The sequence below is a fragment of the Heterocephalus glaber genome, unplaced genomic scaffold (genome assembly GCF_053883595.1).
Source record: "Heterocephalus glaber isolate CG9 unplaced genomic scaffold, H.glaber_assembly_v1.0 deba00001553, whole genome shotgun sequence".
Classification (NCBI taxonomy): domain Eukaryota; kingdom Metazoa; phylum Chordata; class Mammalia; order Rodentia; family Bathyergidae; genus Heterocephalus; species Heterocephalus glaber.
In genome coordinates, this window is record NW_028258344.1 from 3191326 (window position 1) to 3218942 (window position 27617).

The 27617-nt window shown below is 37.2% G+C and overlaps 1 protein-coding gene across 3 annotated transcripts in view; it reads right to left on the bottom strand.

Annotated features, from left to right (window-relative positions):
- The window catches only part of Tox (thymocyte selection associated high mobility group box), a 334717-nt gene that overhangs the window by 123415 nt on the left and 183685 nt on the right, over nt 1-27617 (bottom strand). For all 3 annotated transcript variants that reach the window (XM_004842147.4, XM_087190351.1, XM_087190352.1), the window contains exon 3: nt 22619-22861. In XM_004842147.4, coding sequence (XP_004842204.1) covers nt 22619-22861 — 243 coding nt within the window. The remainder of the gene's footprint in view (nt 1-22618; nt 22862-27617) is intronic.

The following is a 27617-nucleotide window of genomic DNA, read 5'->3' on the forward strand; positions in this document are numbered from 1 at the left end:
AAAAAGCACAAGAGCTTTCACAAAACTATTAAAAAATGTCAAAAATATTTATGCTGGATTATTAGATGCTTGCTAAAATGGAGCAACTTATGTTTACTTAGATTAGAGTTTAGGAATTGCTGGTTTGCACAAAGTTACCTTTTACTTAGCCACTTTTCAAGAAAAATATAAATCATGTTCTGGTTATTGGAATGACAAGAAATGGAGAGAATGAGGTGAAAGTGTACTCAATGGAGTGGACAGAATTGCAATGGCAGGAGGTCTACCTGGCCTCATTCTCTGGTTGACTGAACCACAGAAACTAGCTTTAGTGGTGTTTGTCAAAATGGTTACCAAAGGAAAGTGGTGAAGGTCATCATCCTAAGCACTGTGCTGTCAATACTAATGCCTCCTTCAACCAGAAGCAATGAAGCATAATGGGAAAAACTCACCATAGACGAGGGGTTGGTCTTGTCTTGCCTGTAGTAACTGTATAAACTTAGATAATCCTTAACATCCCTGAGACTTGGTTTGATTGAGCTATAAAATGAAAGTTTTGCCTAGTGAGCCACGTAATTTCCAGTTCAAATCTCTGATTCTATGATTGGCCCCAAGAGACTAATACTCTAAATCAGTAGAAGTGCATTTGCTCTTACTGGATCTTTAAAAGAAGGCTTGTGGAAATCTCTAATCACTACTCTTTCTACACTGACTGAAGTTACCTACCTAGAAGAGTGGTTTTCAGAGGCATTTTTGCTCCACAGAAAACATGTGACAATGTTTGGAGATGTTATAGTTGTCACAAACAGAGAGTCATGTCTAACTGGTAGAGATCAAGGCTGTGGCTAATATACAACAAGGTTAAAGACAGTATCTCCCTCCCCAACAGCCTAAAATATCAACAATGTCAAAGTTAAGAATCCCTGATCCAGTTAGCAAGGTAAATAATAATATCTATGTGAGAAACTGACTCCTTAACATCTATAATAGTTCTAGGAATGATGAAAAAGCTTAATAATGTAAGTTTGTTAGGACTAAGTGTATATGCATGTGTGTGTGTGCGCGCGCGTGTGTGTGTATTAGATGTATCCTGCCTTGTGAAGAGACAATGAACCAAGAAATGGAATAGAGAATCATGAAGGTCATTCACTGTAGGGTCTCATCATATCATGCAGAATGTCAAAAGGAAGATCCAACTTGGGACTTGAAATGTACTCATTGTATGAAGTGCTAGCTATATTTAACTTTTAAATTAAAATTTAAAAACATAAAACAGTTATTTATGAAATTTTGTTATAGATCTACTATATTAAAGATAAAAGAAGAATCAAGTCACATAAAATCCTATAAGCAACTTCAAAAACCCAATTTATACCCAAAACTATATAGGAAAAATGGTGTGCAACACAAACACATCATCAATGCGTAAATCCATATGACAATTTCCAAAGCCCAAATTGTTACCAAAAATTAAAGAATGTTTTAACCAAAAAAGAACATTAGAATGTAATTGGTGTAAAGGGCCAGAAAGTTAAATAACTTACCATAGAACATAGGTATACTCTAATTATCTCTTGTAACTCCAAGATGATTGCTAATCTGATTACCCTGACACCTCAACCAGATTCCTCCAGGCAGAAATAGGAAGAAAAAAATGATCACAAACTCTTTTCTGACCTTCTCTATGTATTTTGTAAATATGCAAACTAATTGCCAGTCTACCAGATCTCACCAAAACTTACCTAAAATTTTTAATAGTTGTGTTTTCAGAAAGGTCATTACAATACTTTTTAAATGTTTCTTAGATTCCTAAAAATCTCTGAAAGGAGTTATGTTTTCAGTCTTCAAAGCCATTTTACTCAAGGTATTTTATCACAATGTTTGTTCTTCCAAAGATTGTTGGAATACCAATTAATTGTGCAGTTGTTTTTTTAAACAATGTTACATTATCTATACATTCTCAGATTTTATCATTGTAAGGGACAATCATCAGATTTGAGGTAGGAAAAATTGTTGGTCTCTAAATTTTCCTCTCTGCCAGATTACAAAATGTTGTAGCCTGACTTAATCTAAACCATGTGAGCTAGGAATGATAACATTCTTACTTTAGGATCTTTCTAAATGAAGATACCAGGCAAGTGTAAATGAACAATGGGACAATTCATATGACTTATAAGCAGTTTGTCTGGTGAATGTCTATATGCTCTCTTGGAACTCTCCTGACTGTATGCTTTGCTAATTTTACATCCTCATGATTAAAGTTTAAAAGGAGAGGCATGAGAGGAAGGAAGAAAAAATAGAAAAAATATTTGAACCATGCAAAGTCAGCTTATTTACAGAGTTAGAGTGTGTATGCAATATACGTGTATGCCAGATAATCTTGACTGTCAACTTGACAGGACTAAGAAATTCTGGGAGAGGCAATGAGACTGTAAGGGCACTAACCTCCCCAATGAGTTAACACCTTGACAGACTCATGACTGACTGGGAGATTAGGAAGTGGGGCCTACTTGCAGGAAGTGGGGCATGGGGCATGACCCTGGGGACTCTATCTGGTCCCTGGCCCCTCCTTCTCAGGCGTTTCCCCTGCTTCCTGCTTTCCAGGTGCTAAGAGAGGAGCAGCTCTCCTCCACCATGCCCTGTTGGTATGTTTCCACCTTGCAGCCAGCTGAGGGTGGACTGAAAAGTCTGAAAGTGTCAGCCAAATAAACTTCTCCAATCTGCCAAAAACAGCTTTCCACACCTGATTCTATGGAATTCATGTTGTATTAAGATAGAAAGTGTGAACATGGACACAGCACAGTCTTTCATTTTTTAAGGAGTCTATTAATCAATCATAAATACAACTCTCATATATATATGTATATATAAATATCATAAACATGCCTCTGTGATATCTCTTCTAGCTGCACAGGACACAGCAGGGTGAGACATCTCTCCCTCATAGAGCTTCCCTTCTAGTAGTGGGAGGCACATGCCGTCTCATTAAATAAACTCCATCATTTCAAAGAGTAACAATGCTCCCACAGGTTAACATGTACACATTTCTTTCTTACCACATGTGCTTCACAGTGCTATCCCATTTCATTAAACAAAGTGCGGTGATGAGCAGTGAGCTGTGGGAAGAGTGTCACCTTAGACCAGTGTTTCTGAGATACGACATTTGAGCTTAGAACTGAAGGTGAAGACTGAGCTTAGAACTGAGGTGTGAGTGCTCCCAACAGAGGGAACAGTGAGACCAAAGGTCATGGCAGGGAGGGAAACACAGCCAGTGTGGCTGTGGCTTGGTTAGGCACAGAATGATGTGAAATAAGGTCAGAGATCACAGAAGAGCCTGAATACCATGTTCCGAAAGGAGGAGGGTTTTTTTCCTTTTTATCCTAGGTACAATGAGGGATGGTCAATTGTGTGTGCTAGAAAATCACATTAGCTCTGGGATGAAGAACGGATTGTGGAGGGTTGAGAGCTGGGAGGGGAGGTGGGCTTGGATGCCACGACTTTAATCCTAAAGGAAGATGGAACTTTGGATTAGGACAGGAGGGTGAAGAAAGATAAGGAAGGCATATTCGACATGTATTTTGGATGCAAATGGGTCAAGACTTGCTCATAAAATGACCTGGGAGTGAGGGAAAGAGATGAACCAAGAATGAATCCCAGGTTTCTGAGCTGAGCATCTGGAGTTGAGGGATATTTATTTCACCTAATACTCAGTGAAACTCCTTCACTCCAAAAATAGCTTCTCCACTTCTCCTTGTCAATAATCAAACTCTATTTTTGAGATCTTGTTTAAAGACGATCTTCATTAATTAGGAATTCTCATTATTAATGATTCTGCATATCATTTTATAACTCTGACATAGTATTATGCTTTGAAAGGTTGCTTGACCTTTTGAATATCTACCTCAATTGTTTTATGAGATGCAGAAGGGAAGGAACTATTCCCATATTAATTTTTCATGCCCCTACAGTAAGTATGCAGTGGGACTTAGTTCCAGTTTCCTCAGGACAGTACCAGCTGTAGTCCTATAACCAGTCATTTGTTTCATTCTCAGATATGAGCAATACACTCCCACCTACAGTAGATGTCTAATCTACTCACTATTATAAGAGTAAATACCCTTTCTCAAAACTGTGTTGAATGGTATGTTAATAATAGTAATATTAAATACACAGTAATAGTTCAGCTTAAGTGCTTAGTTATTCCAAGACTCAAAACCTATGTACATGAATGCAGCAGAAAAAGACAAACTGGGGTTCAGTTTTAGAATCTTCCAGATTCCACGAAGCTCTAAAGTGAAATTCTTTTGATGAATAATCCAACCAAAAAGCCAAGACCCATATAAAGCAGAAACTCAAGTTCTGTCTACAAATATGAGATGTATGCATAATAATAAAATGCAGGTATTTGAAGACCTTTCTGCCTCAAACATCTATTTTAGGTAAATATGCACTTCTGATATTTGTGTAAATTCTGTAGTTTTCCATGAATATGTGAAATTTTCAAAGACATAAGGAGAGAGTTCTAAATTGTACAGTATATACCAGAGTTATCTTCATCTCTGTATTTCTATAATTAGGAGAAGTAGGGAGAGTTTGAAATAAAACTCTCATAATTGTCAGCAAGATTATTGTCATAAACACTCATTCAAAGATTCTTAAAGAACAATAGTCAAGCTTATTCTGTTCCCAAATATTTGTTTGCTTTCTTGTGGACATAAGCATATCACTTTCTCATTTCAAGCATTTTATGCTTGAGTAGCATCTTCATGCTTGAGTAGCATCTCTTCATAACTCATCTCAAGAGCCCAAGCAACCAGAGTCAAGCTCCTTCCCCCTCCTGTATGGTGTAGCCCTGGGTTCAGGAAGGTGCTAATCCAATAACATAGAAGAGGGAGAATCCACGGTTTTATGCATCATAAGGCTGTCATTATGGTGCCTGAGGAAACCGTTTTGTGATCCATGATTTTGAGTTACATATGTTTGTCTCTCAATAGGTGTTTGTTATTTTCTCATTAGTAGTGTATTTTTCTCACCATCTTGATAAATTTCCCAGGAAGAATTAATTCCTGTCTTTTCCTGGCCTCATTGGGAAAATGTGTATTATAGTCATTTGTTTTCTGTTTGCTTCCCCTGTGTTTATTGGAATAGTTCCACATTCTTCACTGTGCTTTTATCTGATCATTACAGAATAATATGAGAAACTGTGAGGCCTAATTCACCTCTGTCCCTCCTTTGCTGTAGCACTCTTTGCTTTCAAAAAGCTTTTCCCTAGATTGTACACGTAGGCGCCTCTCCTCCACAGCCACGGCCCATGCCACTTGGCTCACTCGGTCACAGCATCACCCTCACCATAAATCTCAAAGCCTTCAATGGCAAGTTAGAGGAGAATTTATTTTTAATCCAAACCATATATTTAGAAATTCTACTTTTAACTTTAGAAAACTTGAATCTATTATTTCTTTCATTTAAAAAGGCCAAAGTTTTCAGTGAATATAGATAAGAAAACATTACTTTGCAAATTATATCAGTGATCTTGCACAAACATTTTCAGTTTTTGTAAATGCTTTCCTGAAAATAAATTAAAAGACAGCATATTCAAGAGAAATCAGCATTTTCTATTGTTCTTACTATGTACAAAGACCTATGACAGTTGCCTTTCTTGTAATTTTTTTTTGGTACTGGGAATCGAACTCATGACTTTGCACTCGAGAGACAGGCATGGGGCCACTGTTTATTTTTTCAATCCTCATTAAAACACCATGTGTTTTCCCCACCTAACAGGTATGGAAACAGCTGGACCTGTGCCAGCTCCTGTACCTAAGAACAGTCCATATTTCTAATTACTGCATGATCATTAGAACTCTGGAAACTACATTACTCAGCTTTCCATCACTGTGACGAAGTATCTCAGAATGACTCAACTGCCTTCCACTAGACCCCATTTCCAAACGGTTCTACCATCTCCCTGCAGTACCACATCCTGGGGACCAAGCCTCCAACACCTGGGCCTTTGGGAACCCTTGAAACTATGACAGTATCAGGCAACCTAGGTTTCAATTTTCTACACAAAATACACTCCTGAACTTTCAACATGTCTGCATTTTAATGATATCTTTTACATTGTTTTGTGCTCTGAGAAGTGTCTATGTCATACTATTTTTAAGGGACTGTTTTCCATAGTTTAATACCACCTAACCCTGGGCTGCCATTTTGGTGTGCATTGGCTATTCTGAATCAATAAAGATGACGCCTCCCTTCCCCACTGCTGTGCAGACTAGTTGAACTACGTATGAAAGCATTTTGGCTGACTTTACTACTCTGGCAGATCCACCCTAGTCCAGACCCTGCTGGGGGAGACCCTGTGTAGGCTTTTCAGTACCTAGGATGACCTGGAATGTGGTAAGTATGAAAATACTTTAATTAGTTGGAATGCTAATGTATTCAAGATGGCAACTAGGTAAAGCACCTACAATCTTAAGTACCAGAAATGCTAATCGTGTATCTTAATTCCCACCATCACGTGGTGATATAAAAATTTCAGCTGGCATCCCCCTCTTCTTTTACAGTTAAGGAAATTGAGGCTTAGCAAGATCAAGTGATTTGTTAAAATAATCCAGCCAGAATTCCAAGTGCATCTTTTTTTCTCATTGAAATATTGAATCTCTCTTTTCCTTTACTGTCTCCTTATTATTTCAGGAATGTAAAAATAAGGTCAGTTTATTTTCTTTAAAAGGCAGAATTGTGAATGTTGTCTGGGTTTGTATGGTCACATGGAACAGCTGTGGCATCAAGTTTGTAAGGATTCACTTTGGCACTAAAAGTTCAGGACAAAAGGCTCAATTAAGGCTTTCAGTACAATCTTTCCAAGTTCCTACCAAATGTAAAGCACAGGCTCTGTCTCATCAGAAATGCAGAGGTGATAAGCAGCCCTCCCTTTCTGGACCACTACCTACCGGCTTACCAGCTCTCCATGTGTGAGCTGCCTCACTGGGTAAGAAAATAATTACACCACCCATCTCCTGGTGTGGTCATAGGGAATAGGAAGAAACTGTGGGTATACACCTAGCCTGGGACCTGGTGTGTTACACAGCTTTGTTGTCGTTGCAACAAATACTTGAGATAAGCAATTTAAAGGAGGAAAGGCTTATATTGGCCCACACTTTCAAAGGTTTCAACCCATGATCACTTGCCCCTGCTCTTTTGGCCCATGGTGAGGCAGAAAATCATGGTGGAAGCACTTGGCAGAGAAAGTTGCTCACTTCATGGTAGCCAGGAAGTCAAGAGAAAGGGAGGGTAGAGGTCTCAATATTCCATTCAAGGGCATATCATCAATGACCTAACTTCCTTCCACTAGGCATCAACTCCTAAATGTTCCATTAACTCCTAATGCTAGAGGCTCATGACCAAGCTGTCAACATATGGGGCTTCTGTAGATGTCGGAAAGCCAAACTATAACACCTGGCTAGAGGAAGTACCCAATAAGCATGAGCATAATTGTTCCTAGAACTCCTATGAGGCTGCTTTGGAGAAAGCAAAACCAACCAAATAGAAAAAATATATATATATACCCTACATAACACGACAGCTGTTAAGCAAAGGTCCCACTCCGGGTCTCCTCAGTGGGAGCACGGGGAAGAGCAGCCATAGTCACAGCAGGCTGACTATTCTATTCCTGTCAATTTTTTCAAGCACTATATGTATATATCACAATAAAAATGATTCAGATTGCTAGTATTTTTGTCTTTTGATAGTCTTAACAATGTAGGGTTTTTAACAATAATCACCTTCTCAAGAACTGCGGAGAGTTACTTTTCATCCATAGCAGTTGTGAATTTCACACTGCATGAAGGAAGGTCCTATCTCAACTTGGTAAAGCATTAGTTATGCCTGCACTTTAGCAGGGGATGTGATTAAGTGTACAGTGCGTATAAAAGACATGAAAAGTTTTAACAGTGTAGTATGTTCTCAGGGCTGGATAATTTTTATTAAAGATAATCAAGATGGTGATATAAAAGGCTCCTTAAATGTTGAAGAATAATGCTTTTCAAATGTAACATGTTTTTAAAAAATTTATTGCCTATCAAAACTAGAATTGCTACCCTAACTTCCAAAATGGAGACTCATCTTTTCTGTCAAATAGTACACCTATTTCCCTGGGGAATTTGTACAGGTCATTAAATTCAGAGAAGTTCAACTATCAATTTTGTGATTATATTTTTAACAAAATGTTAAATATGTTTATCAAGGGAAGAAAAAACCCTCAACAGACTATGCAATTTGTGATTTTTAAATTATCTAAAAAAGCAAAGTCAAATGTAATATTTTAATGATTTGAGCAAAGGATCAACAACTCTGGAGCACATTGTGCCTTTTTTCCCATGAGGTGTGAAGTGCTATTGGGAGACAAAAGTGTGTAAGTGGCTAATAAAAAATAACAAATATTATCATACCCCTGTAGGTTATATTTGTCCATGTAAGAGTACCTAGACAAAAAAAAACTAGACCAAAAAAACTGAAATGGAAAAATAAAATGCAATATAAAACCCAAACCTCTTAAAACATTCATGTATGCTGTAGATAAGAGTCAGCAATGAATAATGAAGGAAGTGGGGTTTTGAAATAAAACTGGTCCATTGTTCTTCTGAAAGCATTTTAAATAAATTCTCCCATTAACCCATGAAAAGATAAGTTTATGATGCAATGATTTAATGCTAATCTACTTGCAAAAAATCAAGCAAATGGCAACTCAAAGTTAGAATTATTTTATCATTGAGAAAATCAACTTATCATATGGACAAATCAACACAAAAAGCAATAATAGTCCCTTGGTTGTATGAGGAAAACGCTGAAAGCTCCAAAGGAGACATTCAAACACTGGATCAGAAATAGTTATGGAGCCCCTACGGTGGCCTGTGCACTTCTTGCTATCAGTAATTTCTGCATGATGGTATAGATAATAAAACCAAATATTATGGCTTATATTGAGATTACCTCCCAAAGGCCTGCACTGATAGGACTTTTGGAAGAGGACTGGATCATGGGGTTTCTGTAGCTGACTTGCCATTAGAATGTGGTGTTTGGTCAGAAGATAGCTCAGTGGCACAGCACCTGCCTGGCAAGTGCAAGGTCCTGAGTTCGATCTCCAGTACCAAAAAAAAAAAAAAAAAAAGAGGCAGGTTATTGAGTGGATGACCTGGAAGTGTATATCTTCCTCCCAGGCTCCTCCCTTTGCACTCTGCTTCCTGACCACCATGACGTGAGCAGATTTCTTCCACCAGACCCTTCCACCGTGCCTTCTAGCCTTGGAGCCAGCCAACCTATGTGAGCCAAAATAAACCTCTTTTCTTTTGGTTACAAGTGTCAGACATTTTGTCCCAGGAAAGTAAAACATTAAGTAAGCTTTCAAGAGTTTCTAAGTCCTCTTTTCTGTAAGCTGCTTAGGAGGCAGAGAAAGAGAGAGCAAGAAACTTCCCTGGGCACACACAGGGTGTGTCCTGAATGATAATGCTCAAGGTAAAGGCTCAATCCTTAATGAATGATATGTCTTTGTTACTATTTAGGAGCATGAGGAGTGAACTTTTGGTGGACCTGAAATGAGGTGGATTCGCAAGGAACATGGAGCTCAGTTCCAGAGAGATCACTGAAGTAAGGACCAGAAACAGCAACCACATATTCAGACAGGGCTTCCAAATATATGACTGCAGTCCTGAGCAGAATTTTGCTTATTTCATTCATTCATTCATTCATTCATTCTTCATTCATTCATGGTTCTGGGAATTGAATCTAGAGCCTCTACTAAGCATATGCTTTACCAGTGAGCTAACTCGCTAATTCTAGGGTTTTAAAAAATATACTGTTTATTTCTTTTTCAGCTCCTATCTATTTTTCATCCAGGTTCTGTGCTGCTTTTCCCAAACTTTCCCCTACACACTCCAGGAAGCACTTTACTAACATTTTCAAGGTTGCAGCGAGCGATTGAACGTTTACTGCTAGGACCTGCAAATTCTTTCTTATGGGCACACCTAGAATCTTTCCAGACAATCGTGTATATATAACTGTAGTTTCTTTCCTCTCCATGTTTGCTAAAGACTATTTGACTAAAGGAAAAAAAGATTCCCCGAAGAACAACACCACAATGACCTGCCCAGACGTTTGCCTTTAGGACATGAAATGAGTTACACAAGTACAAGATGAAGAATTGCTGGCTAGAGACCAATGCTGCAAGAGACACACTAAGAGTGATCAAGGAGTCAAAATTAAACATTATCACCAGCCAATAATGCTATAGACCCTATCATAAAACATCCATGAGGAGGCAGAGAATAATTTGAAACATTCAGAAATTAATCTGCAATCACAGGCTCTGGAATTCTGCCTTCCGCTGTGGTCAACATTCCTTAAAATTATAACTCTTGTAAAGGAACTAATTTGATTTAAAAGTTGAAAAATGAACCTTTGAGGAAAGGCAAAGGAATTGGTTCTATTTGGTCCAGGAAAACAGAACTTCAGGATTGACTCAATAAATGTCAAATACTTGAACAACTGTTCTCCGAGTATTCAGAAGGAGACACATAGGCTGAAGTTGCAATAGTAGATTTCGGGTTAACTTTAATAAGGAACTTCCTGGAAGGAATGTAAATCTTTTACTGCAATTTAACTTAATATTACTAGGTTAATTAGACACAACCAGGCTACCAAAGAAAGCTGTGGAATGTTGGCTCTTAGAAAACCACATATCTAAAAACACACACACACACACACACACACAGAAACATATCTTAAACGGTTTAGATTTACTCCTGCCTAGACTGAAGAAACTGAAGTGAGTAACTTCGTGTGCTTATACCGTATCATTAACCTGGCTACACTTTTTTGACTTCTACCTTGCTTGAGTGAAGCGCACATTAATATGATCTATCGGACTGAAGAAAAACATACAAGTCCTAGATATGAAGGAATCTTGAGCTTGATTATTGGCACACAAAGGACGAGTGCTATTTTTCAATCGGCTCCTTTCCTGAACACTGTTAAGGATAGCTCTAGTTTGAAATAAAACTTTATTATAGCACTAAAAGATATCCCTAAATTATTAACATATGATACTATGGAACTGTGTATCAATACCACATTTGAAATAGCTTATTTTGAGGGGAAAAAAGCTTAACAATTAACTACAAGCAACATTTATTTTTTTGCCTTATTAGGAATTTGTCATAAAAGTCATTTACTACATATGGTCGAAAAGAAGAACAAAAAACTAGCAATTTTTTTCACAGTAATAAAGTGGTTTCATAGATTGTTCTCATATTCTGCAGTATGCAAAAAAGGATAATTTGTGAGCAAAAACAGACTGTAATTGCTATATGTTTGATGAATTATGCCATAATTTAAAATAATTATTCTTCATCCTTTTTCTTCTGTCAAAGTAGGTAAAATTATTTCTTTTTATTGCCCTTTTCCTATTTTTAAACAATGAAACAGGCCTCTGTGACATCCATTCCATTTTAAACTAATGTTTCTATTATTCCATATCTAAATGGGGCCGGCATCGCCACTCTGTCGTGCCCAAAAGATCTTCAGCTCTCATCCACTGTTACGTACTGTATGCATTACATGAAATGAAATACCTCAAGATTTTGAAAATATTTATTTTAAAAACAGCAATCAAATTGCCTGTAATCACATTTTCTGCTTGGCTTTGAAAGCTGCATTATTCAATATGCCAGTGGTCCTTTCCATAATGGCAACATATCAGAAATTCATGCTGTTCTAATACATCTGAATTCCGTGATGTAGGGCACTCCCTACGGGCCGGGAGGAACACTCCTACTTCCGTTTTGAGTCCTGTATGGCACCTACTGAAGTGATGGTTGTCAAAACAGTTGTACAGTGGCCTTTGAATGCAAAGTGTGCCATGACTGCTAAAAATGACAATCAATCTGAGTATATACATTATGCTTGCTTTTGTTGCCTGGAAAAAAAAGAAGGCATTTGGGAAATAAACCCTCCAATTTTATTGCCTTTTAACATCTTTTTTCCATTTTAAACTCCAGAACTGGAAATTTGAAGTATTCAAAGAAATTGAAATCGTCTTTGTTGCTTTTTTCATTGTAAAATTTCTAAAATGTGTCATTAGGAACCGCGCTCTACAAAAAGCCCAGGTTCTAAATGAATCCTTTCTATGAGGCCATTCTAAAACTTTGCACGGTTTTTCTTTGTATGAAAGAGCTTCTGTTGACTGCACAAAGAACAAGCAATCGCCACATATAGGCCAGGCAGAGAGACTTGGATGACTTTATACAAAGTTGCATTTTCCCTTCCACCAATCCATGATTAAACCCAGCAGTGAATGTACCAGAGTGGGAAGAAAAAGGAGAAGTACTTGATTTCAGTTTGCAGGAATCAAGGATTTTTCTCAAGCCATGAATATTTAATATAGACATTTTCTCCCAAATAGTTTTCTAGTTTGTTTTTTTTTTTTTTTGTAACAACATGAAAATCCATACAAAACTCTTACTTTTTAATGATACAATAACAATTTTCCCCTGAAAACAAATGATCTATTCAGTAGGTTCAAATATCTTCTTAGCCGATTAGGCTTTGAGGAGGGGCAGTTAAAACACTGAGAACAACAGCAAGAAAAACTAAGTAACTAACATGACTGATCCAGTGAGTCGTGAAGGTTACACCAGGGTCCTGTGGTCCAATGGAGAATGAATCAGGAAAACACAAAAACATAATGCCCAGGACAGCACTGTAGAGATCAACCAGTCTTATAATTTTCTACCCTTTTAGGGAGAGGATCTTTTGTTCAAGGAAACTTTTTTTTTTGGTACTGGGGATCACTTGTGATCACTGCGAGGCAGGAGCTGTGCCACCGAGCTAAATCCCCAGCTCCCAAGAAAACTTTTATAAGAAATGCAAAACAATTAGACACAAGAGTAAGGTTGCTCTGGCTGATTCTTGGCCTGTCCCACCTGAAGCAGGCTAAGCTTGGATCTGCTGAGCAAGTCCAACCCTGCCGGTACGGACAGGGTGCCTGACTGGTGCAGGGCTGACGAGCTTACCTAACACTCTTGTTCTGGCGCTTTTCTAACCAGACTCCACTCAGAACAGTGCAGACAGATCAATTACCCATTATCAAAATAACTCGAGAATTTTGAGAAGTTAAACCCTTGCATATTGGGTCATGAATGACTGTTGAACTTGGACCTGGAGAATAAGAACTAATTGGCATTCATTCAACAGTATGTACACATAGAAATTCTACTCTGGTTTATGGTCTGTTCTTGGAAAAGAGAGAATTTAAGAAAATAAAATATTTTTAAAGTGCCAGAAATATAACTTGTCTCTGGACTCTTAACTGACTACTGGATAAGGAGTCCCAAAAGAGTACAGGCAAGAATATACAAAATTCTGGGAAATTTGGGAAGGAAGAACTTTCACTCTGTGGATTCTGCACCCAATATATATCTATAATAAATTTCAGAAGGTAATATAGGCATCTCAGTCTACAGAATTTTTTTTTAATCAGAAAGCTGTTCTCATTAATAGAACTCACACCTACTGTGCCCCAAACACTGCGTTAAAAATGTTAACATCTTTAGTATCATGACATTATGGAATTAAATATCTCATTATAGCACTTCAATTTATTTTTTAAGTGATGGTGTCTCATTATATTGCCTGAGGTGGCCTCAAACTCCTGGCACAAGCAAAATCCTGCCTCAGCGTCCCGAGTAGCTGGGACTACAGGTGTATGGCCCCACAGCCAATCATACCCATTTTATAGATAAGAAAACTGGGGAACAGAAAAGTTCCTTAAACTTTTAAGTAGCAGCATCAGGATTTGGCCTGAGGTAGTCTCACCCAATGATATTGATTTTAATCACAGTGATATATGAGTACATTCAATAAAAAGTAAAGATCTCATTGGTTAACAACAAGTTTATGGCTGTCTTTTTTGACAGATGTGAAGATTGAGGATTAAAGTATAAATAAGTGGAAAAATCTTCTAGATGCATTTTACCATCTTCAAAAGAGTTATAAAGGCTTGTTTTTACTGCTTTGTTTAATTTACACTCATAGAATGTTTCCTATATTGCCACTGGTCTAAGCAATTTTTCAAATTCTCTTAACCCCAATGAAGTAAAGGTTATTATTCCATTTTTCCAGATAATAAAGCTTGTGTATTTACTGGCTGAGACATTCAGTAATCAGCCATGCTGAAGCTCTCTATTTTTTTCACTTGTAACACTGGGATACTACTGTATCATACACTGATTTTGAATTATGGATTAAATATTCATTCATATCTAACATATTAGACATTTGTAAGAAACATTTATAATCAGTGAAACTCATCACTTATGTTGCCAGTGGGGGTAAGAAACAAAGATATAAATTTACCTTTAAAATAAAATGTCACTAAAGAGTATATATTGTGTATAATAACATACTAAATAATAACATATAACATAAAAATAGAAATGTTTTATAATCACAATAACATCAAAATATGTACAATACCTAAATAACAGCTAAAATATTTTCATCTATTTGATCCATTCAAATACTAAAATCCTACAATGTTAAAATACTAACAAGGATATAATTACAATCTTAATAGCATGAAGCTATTAGAAAATATAATTAGAGATAGTTGATCCTACATATAAATCTGTCCAGTGTGTTTTATTATCATAGGATTTCATAATTAATAGCAAATTCCTTATGTAGAATCTACAATTGTTAGATTTATTAGTTGTTCTGTATTGTAGGTGACCTTGAAAAAGACCTCAGAAGGAACACCGCAATTTCTAGGTGGGTAGTGTTTACATCTTATTTCTGTATCCATTACTTCCTGTCTATATGGACATTGATAACCCAGACCCAAATGTATTTAAACAACTGGAAAACCTAGTCTGGTGGTATAGCTGAGTGGAAGATCACCTGCCTAGTATGCACAAAGTTCTGGGTTTGAGCTGGGAATAATGGGACATCTGCTCATTGCCTCATCTGTCTATTTTTGGTGTCATCACCCTGGTATTCACTCCTTAAAACCTCTGACCTATGTTGGGACAACAGGTTTCTGGGGCTATCCACACCTCCAGTTTCTTACAACTACTGTCTATCCAAGGTCCTAATGCCAGAGGGGTTTCCCTACAACCCTGCTTTCATAGTGCTTTTGCCTTGAGTGTCTTGAGTTTTACCAATGATTTCTTTTTCTTTTCTTTTTTTTTTTCACCAATGATTTCTTACAGTCCATCCTTAGAGCTCACAGTACTTTGATTGGTTTTTGAAGCCTTTAATCAAATTTCCCAATTTAAGATACTGAACCTGATTTCTGAAAGCTCTCCAGCATGCCTTTTCTTTCTTCTCTGTTTATCCAAGTTAAAACTATTCTTCCAGCTCTGTCTGCAGGACTACTTTTATCACTAAATTTTATATCCAAAACTAGATAGAATACTATAATCCCTTCCAATTAAGAACTGCTTCTAATGCAAATGAAAAACACTGAGATTCCACCTCACCCCAGGAAGAATGGCTGCTATCATGAAATCAACAAATAAATGCTGGTGGGGCTGTGGGGAAAGAGGAACACTGCTCCACTGCTGGTGGGAGTGTAGACTGGTGCAATCACTGTAGAAATCAGTATGGAGATACCTCAAAGAACTAGGACTGGAAGTCCAATTTGACCTAGGTATTCCCCTGCTGGGGATCTTCCCCAAAGAATTAAAAGAATCATACCACAGTGATATATGTGCACCAATGTTCATAGCGGCTCAATTTGCAATAGCTAAAACTTGGAAGCAGCCCAGTTGCCCATCAACTGGAGACTGGATGAAGAAAATGTGAGTTTTTTTTTTTATAAAATGAAGTATTACTCAGCCATAAAGAATGAGAAACCAGAGACATTTATAGCTAAATAGATGTACATTGAGGTGATACTCTTAAGTGAAATAAATAGGACACACATGTGTAAATACCAAGTAGTTGCTCTAGTGTGAGAAACTGAAAGTGTAAATAAGGACTAAAATGTATAATAGGTAATGTGAAATAGGAAGAAAAGGGACAAAGGGGAAGGAGAAGTGGGAGGGCTAGGGGAAAGGAAAGAAGGGAATGGGATTAATATGAGAAAATAAAAAAATGGCAACAAAATCTTTGTAAATAGGGAGGGATGGAGGGGTTGAAGGGAGAGCAGGGGAATGAGGAAAAAATAAGAACCAAGAGAGGTTATGTAAAGGTGCAAATTTCCAATGATGAATGTCACTATATTGTATACCTAAAATGTACCAATAAAATTAACTAAAAAAATGAACTACTTCTAAAATTATGATCAGTACAAGTAATTGTACTCTAATTGTACAAGTAATTGCTCTCTAATTGCTTCATGTTTTACTCTAATTTTCATAACTATTAATGTTTTCTCTGTAGTTTATTATCTCCTAAAGGACAGTAGCCATATATTATCAGCCAATTATTTGAGCCCTTCCAACACTTAGGCCAGGCTGAGCGTGTGCCTCAGGGGTAGGGTGCTCGCCCATCATGTGCAATGATCTGGGTTCAATCCCCAACACCGCAAAAATGAATGAATAAAATAAAATTAAATCCTCTCCACACAATTTTAGTGAGGATTCCCCTGAATTGCCTATGAAAGATGCTATTTAGATTGAAGCACTGTTTAAATTCTCTTTCGCATATCTATGTATAGTAGATGAAACGAGAAGAAAAAGGAGAGGGAGAAATAAAGAAAGAGAGGGAAAGAAGGATGAGAGCAACACACGCAGCTACAAAGACACAAAGCTGCAGTGTCCTCGCAGTCTTATTTACACTCTGAAAATTTGTGTTCCAACAAATTGGTGGGTCTAAATGAAGAGGATAGACTCTTTGACACAAATGAATTACCAAAACCGAACCAAGAAGTTATAAAAATCCTGAATGGTGCAAAAGCAAGGAATGAAATTGAAGCAGTGGTAAAGACACTACCAATTAAGAAAACCCCAGGGCCCAATAGATTCACCACTGAATTTTATAAGAACTTCAGGAAAGAGCTAATGCAAATAGTTCTGAAACTCTTTCACAAAATTAAAAGAGAAGGAAGACTGCAAAAGTCATTTTTTTGAAGGTAGCATTGCCCTGATACCAAAACCAGACATGAACTTAACAAAAAAAAGAAACTACAAACCAATTTCCTTAATGAATGCAGATGCAAAAATCCTCAATAAGATAGATACTTTCAAGCAGAATACAACAAATCATTAAAACGATCACACACCATGGACAAGCAAGTTTCATCCCAGAGACACAAGGCTAGTTCACCATTTGTAAATCAATAAATGTTATGCATCACAAAACTGAAGTAAATATGAAAATCACATGGTCATCTGTATAGATGCAAAGAAAGCCATTAAAAAACCCAACATCCATTCATGATTAAAAACCTTGAAGAAAATTGGTACCTTATCTTAAAAGGATAAAAGCCACTGCCAAACCCACTGCCAAAATTACAAGAAATGGGGAAAAACTTAAAGTATTCCCACTAAAATCAGGAACAAGACAAAGTTATCTACTCTCACCACTCCTCTTCAATATAGTACTCAAAACCTTAGCTAGTGCAGTTAGGGAAGAAAAAGAAAATGGATTTGAATAGAAAAGGAAGAAGTCAAAATAACTTTATTTCTAGATGACATGGTCAGTTCCATAAAGGGTCCCCAAAACTTCACCAGAAGACTCTTAGAAATAAATTCAGCTAAGTGGCCCTATACAAAATAAATACACAAAAATCAATATTGTTTGTACATAGCAAGAAGAAGAAAATTCAGAAGAGAAATCACTGAGAAATGAGAAAAACAATCCCATTCACAGTAGCTTTAAAAATAAATATCTAAGAATTATCCTAAGAAAGTGAAACACTTCTACATCTAAAACTATATTGCTTTGAAAAAAGAGATTGAAGAGGACATTAGAAAATGTTTTGAAATATCTTCAAAATGGCCATATGACTAAGATAATACATAGATTTAAGGAAATCCCCATAAAATACATTCAGTAGGACAAATAATTCTAAAATTTATATGTAATCAGAAGAGACTCAAAATAATAAAAGCAAACCTGGGCAACAAGAGCAAGGCAGGAGGTAATACAACCCCAAACTTCAAGTTATACTGCAAAGCTACAGTAGTAAAAGCAGCATGGTACTGGCACAAAAACCAGACATACAACTAATGAAATAAAATAGAGAATACAGAAAGAACTCCAAGGACCTTCACCCATTTGCTTTTTGACAGAGGGGCTAAAAATATACACTGTGAAAAAAATTCTCTTTAACAAAAAGTGCTGGACAAACCAGTTATCCACATGCAGAAGAATGGATCTTGATCCATTATCTCTTATGCTGTAGTAAAATAAAATCAAAATGAATCAAAGACCTATGTATAACAATAGAAAAACTAAATCTGCTGGAAAAGAGAATAGGTAAAACTCTTTAAGAAACAGGCATAGGTAAGGACTTTCTGAACAGAACTTCAATTGCACAAGAGATAATGTCAAGAATCAAAAAAATGGAAGTATATCAAATTAAAAAGCTTCTTCACAGCAAAGGAAATAACCAACAGATGAAGAGATAACCTGCAGAAAGGGAAAATATGTTGACAGTTACTCCTCAGATAGAGGACTAATAATTAGAATATATAAATAACTCAAAAAATTAGACCCTCCAAAATAAATGACCCAAATCAAAAAATGGGCAATTGAAATCAACGTATAATTCTCAGAAGAAAAAAATACAAATAGCAATACATATATGAACATCTTTGTTTTTAGGGAAATGCAAAACAAAACAATACCTGGATTCTACCTTACTCCAGTAAGAATGGCAGTTATCAAAGACTCAGAAAACAACAAGTGCTGGTGAGGGTATGAGGGACCCACACCCTGCTACATTGTTAGTGGGTATACAATCACTTTGGAAATCACTACAGAAATTCTTCACAAAATTAAAGTAGAAATTCCATTTGATCTAGCTATACCTCTCCTGAATATCTTCCCCCAAAAGCTAAAGTCCTCATACTACAATGATACATACATACCCATGTTAATAGCAGTACAACTCACCAATAGCTAAATCTTGGAAGTGGCTCATAATCTCATCAATAGATAAATAGATTAAAAAGAAAAAAAAATATATATATGTATAGATATAACAGCATAAAGAAGGTTACATTTGAATCATTTGTTGGAAAATGGATGGATCTTGAAAACATAATACTTAATAAAATACATTGGTCACAGAAGATTGAATATTACATGAGTTTAAAAAAGTTTTTTTATAAAATGGAGTACTAATCAGCCATAAAGAATGAGAAACTGGAGACATTTATAGCTAAATGGATGCATATTGAGGCCATACTCTTAAGTGAAATAAATAGGACACAGGTGTAAATACTGAATAGTTTCTCTGATGTGAGAAATTGAAAGTGTAAATAAGGATCAAAATGTGAAATAGATAATATGAAATAGGAAGAAAAGTTTCAAAGGGGAAGGGGAAGTGGGAGGGGTAGGGGAAAGGAAAGAAGGAAATGGAATAAATATGAGAAAAGGAAAAAACAGAAACAAAGTCTTTGTGAATAGGGAGGGGTATAGGGGTTGATGGGAAGGTGGGGGAATGGGGGAAAAAAAAAGAACCAAGATATATTACGTAAAGGTACAGATACCCAATGACAAATGTCATCATATTGTATACCTAAAATGTACCAATAAAATTAATGAAAAAAAATTACATGATTTTGTAATACGAGAGACTCAAAATACAAATAATGTGAAGAGCAAAATTAAAGAACTATGATAAGAAATAGGAGGCAGAATCTAGATATAGGAAGGGGATTCAAGGGGAGGGCAGGGGAAGTAAAAATGATCAAGATTTGATGTAGCTATGTATCTCAAAGGTCCAAGCTGAATATAATCACTATATGCCACAAACATACTAATAGAAATTTAAAATTAAAACAATTTAAAATTTTATGCCCTGGTACATACACGCTGAGGACAATACATGCTGTGGCATGACATTCTGCTCACACAGTAGTTCAAAACAAGAATGAAAGAGGCTCTGTGTGTCTCAAAGGCCTGGATAAAGATAGCTCCTGTTTCTCCCAACTTAGTAAGATTCCTATTGTATCAAACTCTGGCTGCTGGAACTCAGCCAGAGACCCAAGCCTTGAAACAGGAACAAGATGAATTTCCAAATCTACTTTTCCCAAGATCATGCTGGCTTAAAGCGTAGGTCTAAGACAGATTTAAGGCTACACGTAACATCATCAGTTAGACCAATACTATCCGAAGTAGTAGGGAGCAGGCCCAAGCAGCTACTTAAGTGTCAAGTACTTAAAATCAAATGAAGTAAAAAATTTGCCCTTCAATGTTGCCACTCAATAGCCGGAGACTGTTGTTACTGGAAAGCACAGATTACATAGCGCTGGCATCGCACATTGTCCTATGGACCAAAAGAAGCTTCTCCACGTCCTCACCAACACTGCCAATGTCCAGAACAGCTTGTTGTTTATTCCATTAAGGGCAAGGAACAGCACTGTGAGTGGGCAAAGTAGATGCCCGCTTCGAGAACGTGGTCTGAGAGGTACTGGGGAGGCCTGCCACTCTATGACAAACCCTCTGACTTACCTTCAACATGTAGAACGGCAAGTTAGAGCTTCATTCCTTTAGCTTAGAGTCCAAGCCTTAGACCTAGTTGGGAATTTGTCTCCCCTCTACCTTGAAAAGTGTTAAAATTTCCGAGAGAAGCACCATGCTGAGGCAAAAAATACATACTGAAAGTCCTATTTTAACAATAGGTTGGGGGTTAGGAACATAATGAAGTTTTATGAGCAGAAGCTCCTGATAGGAAGATAGGCAGTGTCAAAGGTGGAAGAGCCTAGAGAGTGTCCTGTCCTGTCCCAAATGTGCTATTGAGGATGGAGGAACTCTCACAGGCAGCTGATCTGGAAAGATGCCCAGGAATGCTAAGGAGTGCAAAATGCAAGTGAGAAGCAGTTCTACTTTATCATGGAAAAAGGCTTTGGGGACTTAAAATCATCTCTTCTGCAACCCAGCTCCCATTCTTTCCACAAGGAGAGGACAAACTGCTATGCTCTACACTGACTGTCTCCTTCCTCTCCTTTCCAGGGAACAGGGACCCCTTTAAGCAAGAGTTGGAAACCCAACTGGAATAGGGAACTGCTCTGAAGGCATAGTTCTAACAAGGAAAAAGGCTATGACTTTCCAAGGCCACTACACTGCAGTACAACATTTTTCAGACTTAGACATTTGGCATGTTGTGAAAATAATCCGTGCTTCTTCTATTTTATGAAGTCATATAAATAGTTATATGCCACATCTATACAGATAGAATATAGTCTAAAAAATAAGCAACAGTGAGTTCTATACCACAGCTAGTGCTGCAAATGAGTTTTCCTCTATTATCTACCAGATGGGTGCTAGATTGTAAGAGTTCATTCCTGGGGTTTCTTTCCAGTCTTCTTTCATCTGCCCCATCTCCCTTCTGTTCAAGGTTACCTGAAAAACCATTTTATGAAGTTGCTCAAGGTAGAAATCCATCTTCAAATGATTTAGATAAGTGATATTATGAAATACTTTTTTAAAAAAAATAAGGAACATTGCAAATGAGCAAGTTATTTGTTCATTGTGAACACAGCAGCTCTATTCAGTGATGAAAATAACCAGAGAATTTGACTTTAAAGTGATTGAATATTGAAAAATCAAAGAGCACTAATTAAAAGTCACTGTTAACCAGGGAGGAGAATTTTATGTCACAGCTAGACACTCTGCCCTAGACCACATGCTACTGACATGCATCTTTTCACTCTTTGGAATACAGACAGATAAATTATTAAGTATTAAGGTGATATAAAAATCAGAAGGAAAGCTTTACAACAAGCCAGTCTTTCTCAGTTATGGAACACTCATTAAAAATACAGACCTCTTGGATTCTCTGGGTAGGGCCTGGGCATTTGACGTTTGGCTAGTTTTCTAAGTGATTAACATTTCCATTAAATTTGAGAAGTTTCAACTGTTAATTCAGAAATACAAAATGTCCCATTAGATTGAAACATCTTAACAAAGATGAATTTTGATCAAAAGAACAATAATTCCAAAATAGAAGTAAAAACTGTCTTCTTGCTTTTCTAAGATATACATTTGTGGAAATGGACGGTGGAAAATTGTGGGCAAATCAGGACTGCAGCAGTTCTTGTTCAGAAGCAGGGGGGATCTTACTTGTGGGAGGAATCCTACATAAGACGGGAAGTAGCATCATTTAGGATTACTTTTTATCTGACAGCTGGTGAGCCAGTTTGTGTGACAGCACATTCAATGTCAAGCAGTATTTAGTACTTTGGGTTACAAACATGAGTGATTACAAAAGTAATTACTGATTTTTGCCTTAAGTAAAAAATGGAAAATTGCTTTACAAATTTAAAAAATTTGTGGAGAATATTTTCCATAGGTGAAAAACTCTTTATAGTTTCATAATGCTATCATCACAATGTAAAAGTCCTTGCCTAAATTATTCTGGCCTTTACTTTGTCTGTCATTTCCTGCCACAGAGAGGTGAGGAGATTCTTACCACAGACATGGAGCTGGAAAGCAGGGTTCCATCCTGGCCCAGCATGTTGGAGACAGTTATTTCTGGTAGGTCCATAGTTTGTGGGTGGAATGGTAGCAGGCCATTGTGGTTCATGGGGTGGCACAGAGAGTGGTAGCCAGATTCAACTTCATTCAGGTGCACCAACGAGTGGTCCGGGAGGGAAGGAGGAGTGATGGGTGGAATGTTGAAGTCTTCGCTTTCTAGACTTGGACCAGGGTAGGCCTGCGTAAAGACAAGAGTGACATTGTTGCAAGTTATCATGCCCTTGTTCTTCCTGGCCAGGAACACACACACCACCCTTGGATAGGATCACAAGCAGAATCACGGTTTAGCAATATGTTTCAAATGTTCAAATTAGCCTACTGCCATTTATTTCACTACTATGCATGGAAGAAAATTGCCTCTACAGCATATCAACTTCTGGTATAAAGACTGCTTCCATTAGGCAGTTTTATTTTTCCAGGAAGCTGAACTCAAACAAATTTCAAAGGTCCCATTAAAATTTTCCAGAGTTTTAATCTAGCTGAATACCTTTTTCATGGGAATTGTGGGGAAGGGAGGCAATTTATAAAATTAATGTTTGATCAAACATGTTTCATAGGGCTCCCTACTGCTTGGATTATGGGATGTAATAAAAATGAATTCCAGAAGTCTGGGGCAATTGCCTTTGGGCTTGAAAAGTTACCTGTTTCAACGGACGAAAAAAAAGATATTAGAAAAGAAGTAATTTAAACATGTTGCATAAGTGTGGGCATACTGAAGGTTTGATATAGTTTTCAGATTCCATTAGAAGCTAATTTTATCTCAAAGATTTTATCATCAAAAGTGAAGATTGCTTTCATGATTTCTAGTAACATTTGATTTACCCTAAAAGCTGATAAATAATGTTGCAAATATTTAACTTTCACTTCAGTCCATCATGAAAAGCAAAATACTATTATTATAATACTAATTCTGAATAAAAGTCAAGAGCAAAATAAATACTATTAACACACCTGGGCCTTTTCCTTTTACAAACGGGCTTAGATAAAGAAGGAAGAAAAGATTATATGAAAACACAACTGTTTAAAAAAGAATGCGGTAAATGTTAGAAAGTATAGGGAAGAGCTGAATAAAGAAACATTGTTACTAATTTGTATCAATACACAGCTATATTTAGTAGTCTTTTATAAAACAGGTGTCATAAAATGAAAGGGAACATTTTGGTCCAGACAATTCTTGCAAGTCTATCTTTCAAAATAAGAGAGCCTTCACAGTATCTGCGTGTATGGGTAACAAGGACCCCCTTGTCTAACAGCACAGGGCCTGCTGAAGTGTGCAAGATTTGAAATGAGGAGGCAAAGGGTAGGAGCCAAAGAAAGTAGTGTAAGGTATTCCTTGGCTGTTCAGCCAATAAGCTTCATGCTCCTGTGTCCAAATGCCTGGGGTTATTTTTCCCAGATGGCGTCTATTTGTCTAACAGAAAGAAAATCGTCAAGTTGTACTTGCTAAATGTTGTACAAGCTTTGATATATTTGTTTAGGCACTGACAGAAGACAAGATTAAATGACGAGCTACTTGGAACATCTGGAATTTAGACCTGGCCATGGGGAGGCAGCCGTGGGTTAGTTAGCATTTGAGGGTGAAGGGTTGATTCATCCCTGCAGATAATTTTTCTTAAATATTTAACATTCTGGTAAAAAAAGTTACCAGCTCTAAAAGTTCAATCATCTGTTACCAAAGTCTTCTGTTAACAGTATATAGTTTTTGTCTGAAAAATATATTAGTGTCCTAAGTTTGATTAAACTCTCACATATCTGATATATGTTAGGCCCTGAGTCTACAGTGCTAACCCTTCAGTTCCTTTTGCAAGTATAAGACATGACCAGTGGAGAGGTGGAAGAGAAAGCATATTTAATAATGCCTATTTCATATACAGTGCTTTAAAGAGTCCTTTGACCATGCTGCTTACATTTAAACATTACAGCAACCCTTTGCATAGTGATCGCTGCCCCCGTTTTCTTGAAAAGAAATTGAGGCTCAGAAGTTAAACAATTTTTTCAGCTTCGCTTAGCTTGTAGATGACCAACTAAATACGTAGGCAGGAAGGGTAGATATATGATGAAAGAAGGTGTTTTTGGTGGTATTGGAGATTGAACCCAGGGTCCTGGCAACAAGCTACATTCTCAGCCCTCATTTATTGTTTATTTTGAGACAGTCTCACGAAATCACCAAGTTTCCCAGGCTGGGTTCAAATTTGAGATCCTCCTGCTCCAGCCTCTCAGAGAGCTGGGATTACAGCCATGCACACCATGTCAAGCTGTAAGAAGGCATTTTTTTATTGCTGGAATATTTACATGAGCAGTACCATTGTTATTATTTTATTAGGTTGGATGACACAAAATTGCTAATAACCACTGTCTCTGTTAAACAAAATTTCATAAGTTAAGAATTAATATTAGCATTAATAACAGGTATTTCCTTGTATCAAATTCCACCCCAATACCCACCCACCGAAATTCATCACATGAGCACAGGAATTCAGAATTTGTTTCTGACAGCCCAGCAATTGCTAAATTTTTTGATATGTAACTTTTAAGAAGTTAATCAGTGCCTATTTGAAACCTTACTGAATAAGGTACAAGTAATGGAAAGAAAGTAGAAAGTTGCTTTTAATTTAAAAATGCCATTAGACCTCTGAAAATGCTAAGGGATATTCTACCCAGAGTATCTCATGACTTTATATTCTAGAGTTTCTTCAGTTGTTAAATCTTAATTTGTGGTATTTTAGAGGAAGGTTTAATTGGTATCACTTTACATTCAGTGATAACAATTGTACTGCAATTTAACTAAGCTACTTGGTTTATTTTCATGTAATTACACATTAATGTTATTTAATCCATGCAGTTATACACCAAAACCACAGATTCCACAACTTAACTGGTAATGGGTAGTTATGTGGGTCAAGAATTTAAACAACGTAAGGTTACTTAGTAGTTTCTGTTCTTTACATTAGAAATCATGATATGGTTATTTGCCAAGAGCCTATTACAGTGTAACTGATGCCATATAAAGTACTGTGGTAACTGTATAAATGTCAAAATGTCCTAGAACTTTAAAAAAGTTCAGTGCCCACCTAATTACTAATGTTTTAAAATGTAGAAATAAATTAGCTAATTTCCCAACTTTAACTTCTATGACATCTTTCACTTTGATTTTTGAAAACTACATAAGAATGTGTTTATTAAATAGTGTATAACTGTTATCTGTTAACATTCTGCAGGGATTCAACTACTAAAACAACCATGGTTGGTAAGGAATAACAGCCCTCTAACTGTGCTTTATACTTCAAAAGTCATTGATGTTTTAACTAAATAGTTAACTTTTATAAGATAGACAATTTGAAGTTGGGAGGGTATAACAGAACAAGATATGATTTGATATTTTGTCTTATTTCCATGAGCCTCTTGTTTGAATTTGTGTTAAAAGTTTGTTGAATGAATAAACAAAATAATCACTAAATGTATGCATGTATACCATGTTGAGTTTTTAATGGAATAAGGTTTGTGAATATACCATTTTTATTCCATGGGTTTCAATAATTTTCTTGTATTCTCAAAAGTCTGCATTGGCCGATTAATAAGATGTTATATAACATTCATCTCAAAATGTGTCAGTAGGCCAACAATATTTTGTTGGAAGAATCCTGGCTTGTGCAGCTTGAAGGAGTCTGAGTAGAGTAGTTAGTGTCTCTGTCTGGCTGCTGCCCATGCCATAGTGACACAGAGATTCCAGAAGATTTGTAAAGAAGAATGTGTGGTCCCTGGCTCTCAGAAGTTGTTGCAATCTAATAGCCTCGGCAGGCAGGACGTCTGGGCCCCATTGATAAGAGCTGGGGCACCTGAAGCTACAGACCAGCAGAGTTCCGATGCCGACAGTGGGAATGTAAGGGTGCTCACAGGAACACGAGATGGAGTGGGGCCTGACCGTCAGAGGAGTTCATGCTAAAGCCCTCTTGATGATGCAGAGGACCTGCTGTCCTTGCCCACTGACTTGGGGTCTTTACCGAGTGACAGCCCCCCATGTGCCCTGGAGTTTAAACAATTACTCTTTCTTCAACCCTTTGGGGAACAAAGATCACCTGATCCCCTCTAAGAGGATCTCCATGTCCTCTGGAGACCACAGTGCTACATTTCTTAGCCTGAGTTAGGGGTCACCACAGAGTGAATGCCATGACTGAGGGGGCCCCTGTAGGATCTGGGGTGGCGGGACAGGTGTGGCCTTCAAAGCAGCACAGTCTTCCTCACTGCCCTCTGATGTCTCTTGCCCATCAGTGCCCAGAGGCCAGAATCCAAGCTGCAGCCTGAAACCTTCCCCCTTCCTCGTCAGCAATTGATGAAACTCCTCAACGACCATTGATATAAATGGAGATGTATTTAATGATAGTGAAATTCAGGCCATTAATTTTCATTTCACCTGAATCTACACTGTGATAACTAAAGGCAAATTGGAAACAAATGTGTGTAGAGATTTGGTGTAAACTAGTCAATCAGTGTGATCCAAATGGCTTAAAAACTCAAAATTTTATTGTTGCTACTTGAACAAACTCTCCCTGTTCTTAAGCGATCCACTGTCTTTCTCCTCTCAGGAAAGCCTCATCATGTTGCTGGTGCTGGAGCACCAGTCAGGACCCCCACCCCACCCACTGCAGAGTGGACAGTACCCAACTCTGTGCAGGTGCAGGGTCAAGAGCAAGAGTGGAGGGTGGGGTGTAGTATCAGGAGGTTCAGTTAATTCTGGAAGAAAGATGAACTACTCAAGGCTGCAGAGAACTTTTGGAAGCATTAAAGTAGTAATTTAAAATAGCATCCTCAAGAGAGCATTTTTATAGTTCTCTATAACAGAGTCAATGGCCATTGCAAGCTATTTTCTTAAAACCTTAAAAGGTAGTATGTGCACATTTAGCTTATAAAGTGTTACATCGTTCTCTGATGAGGAG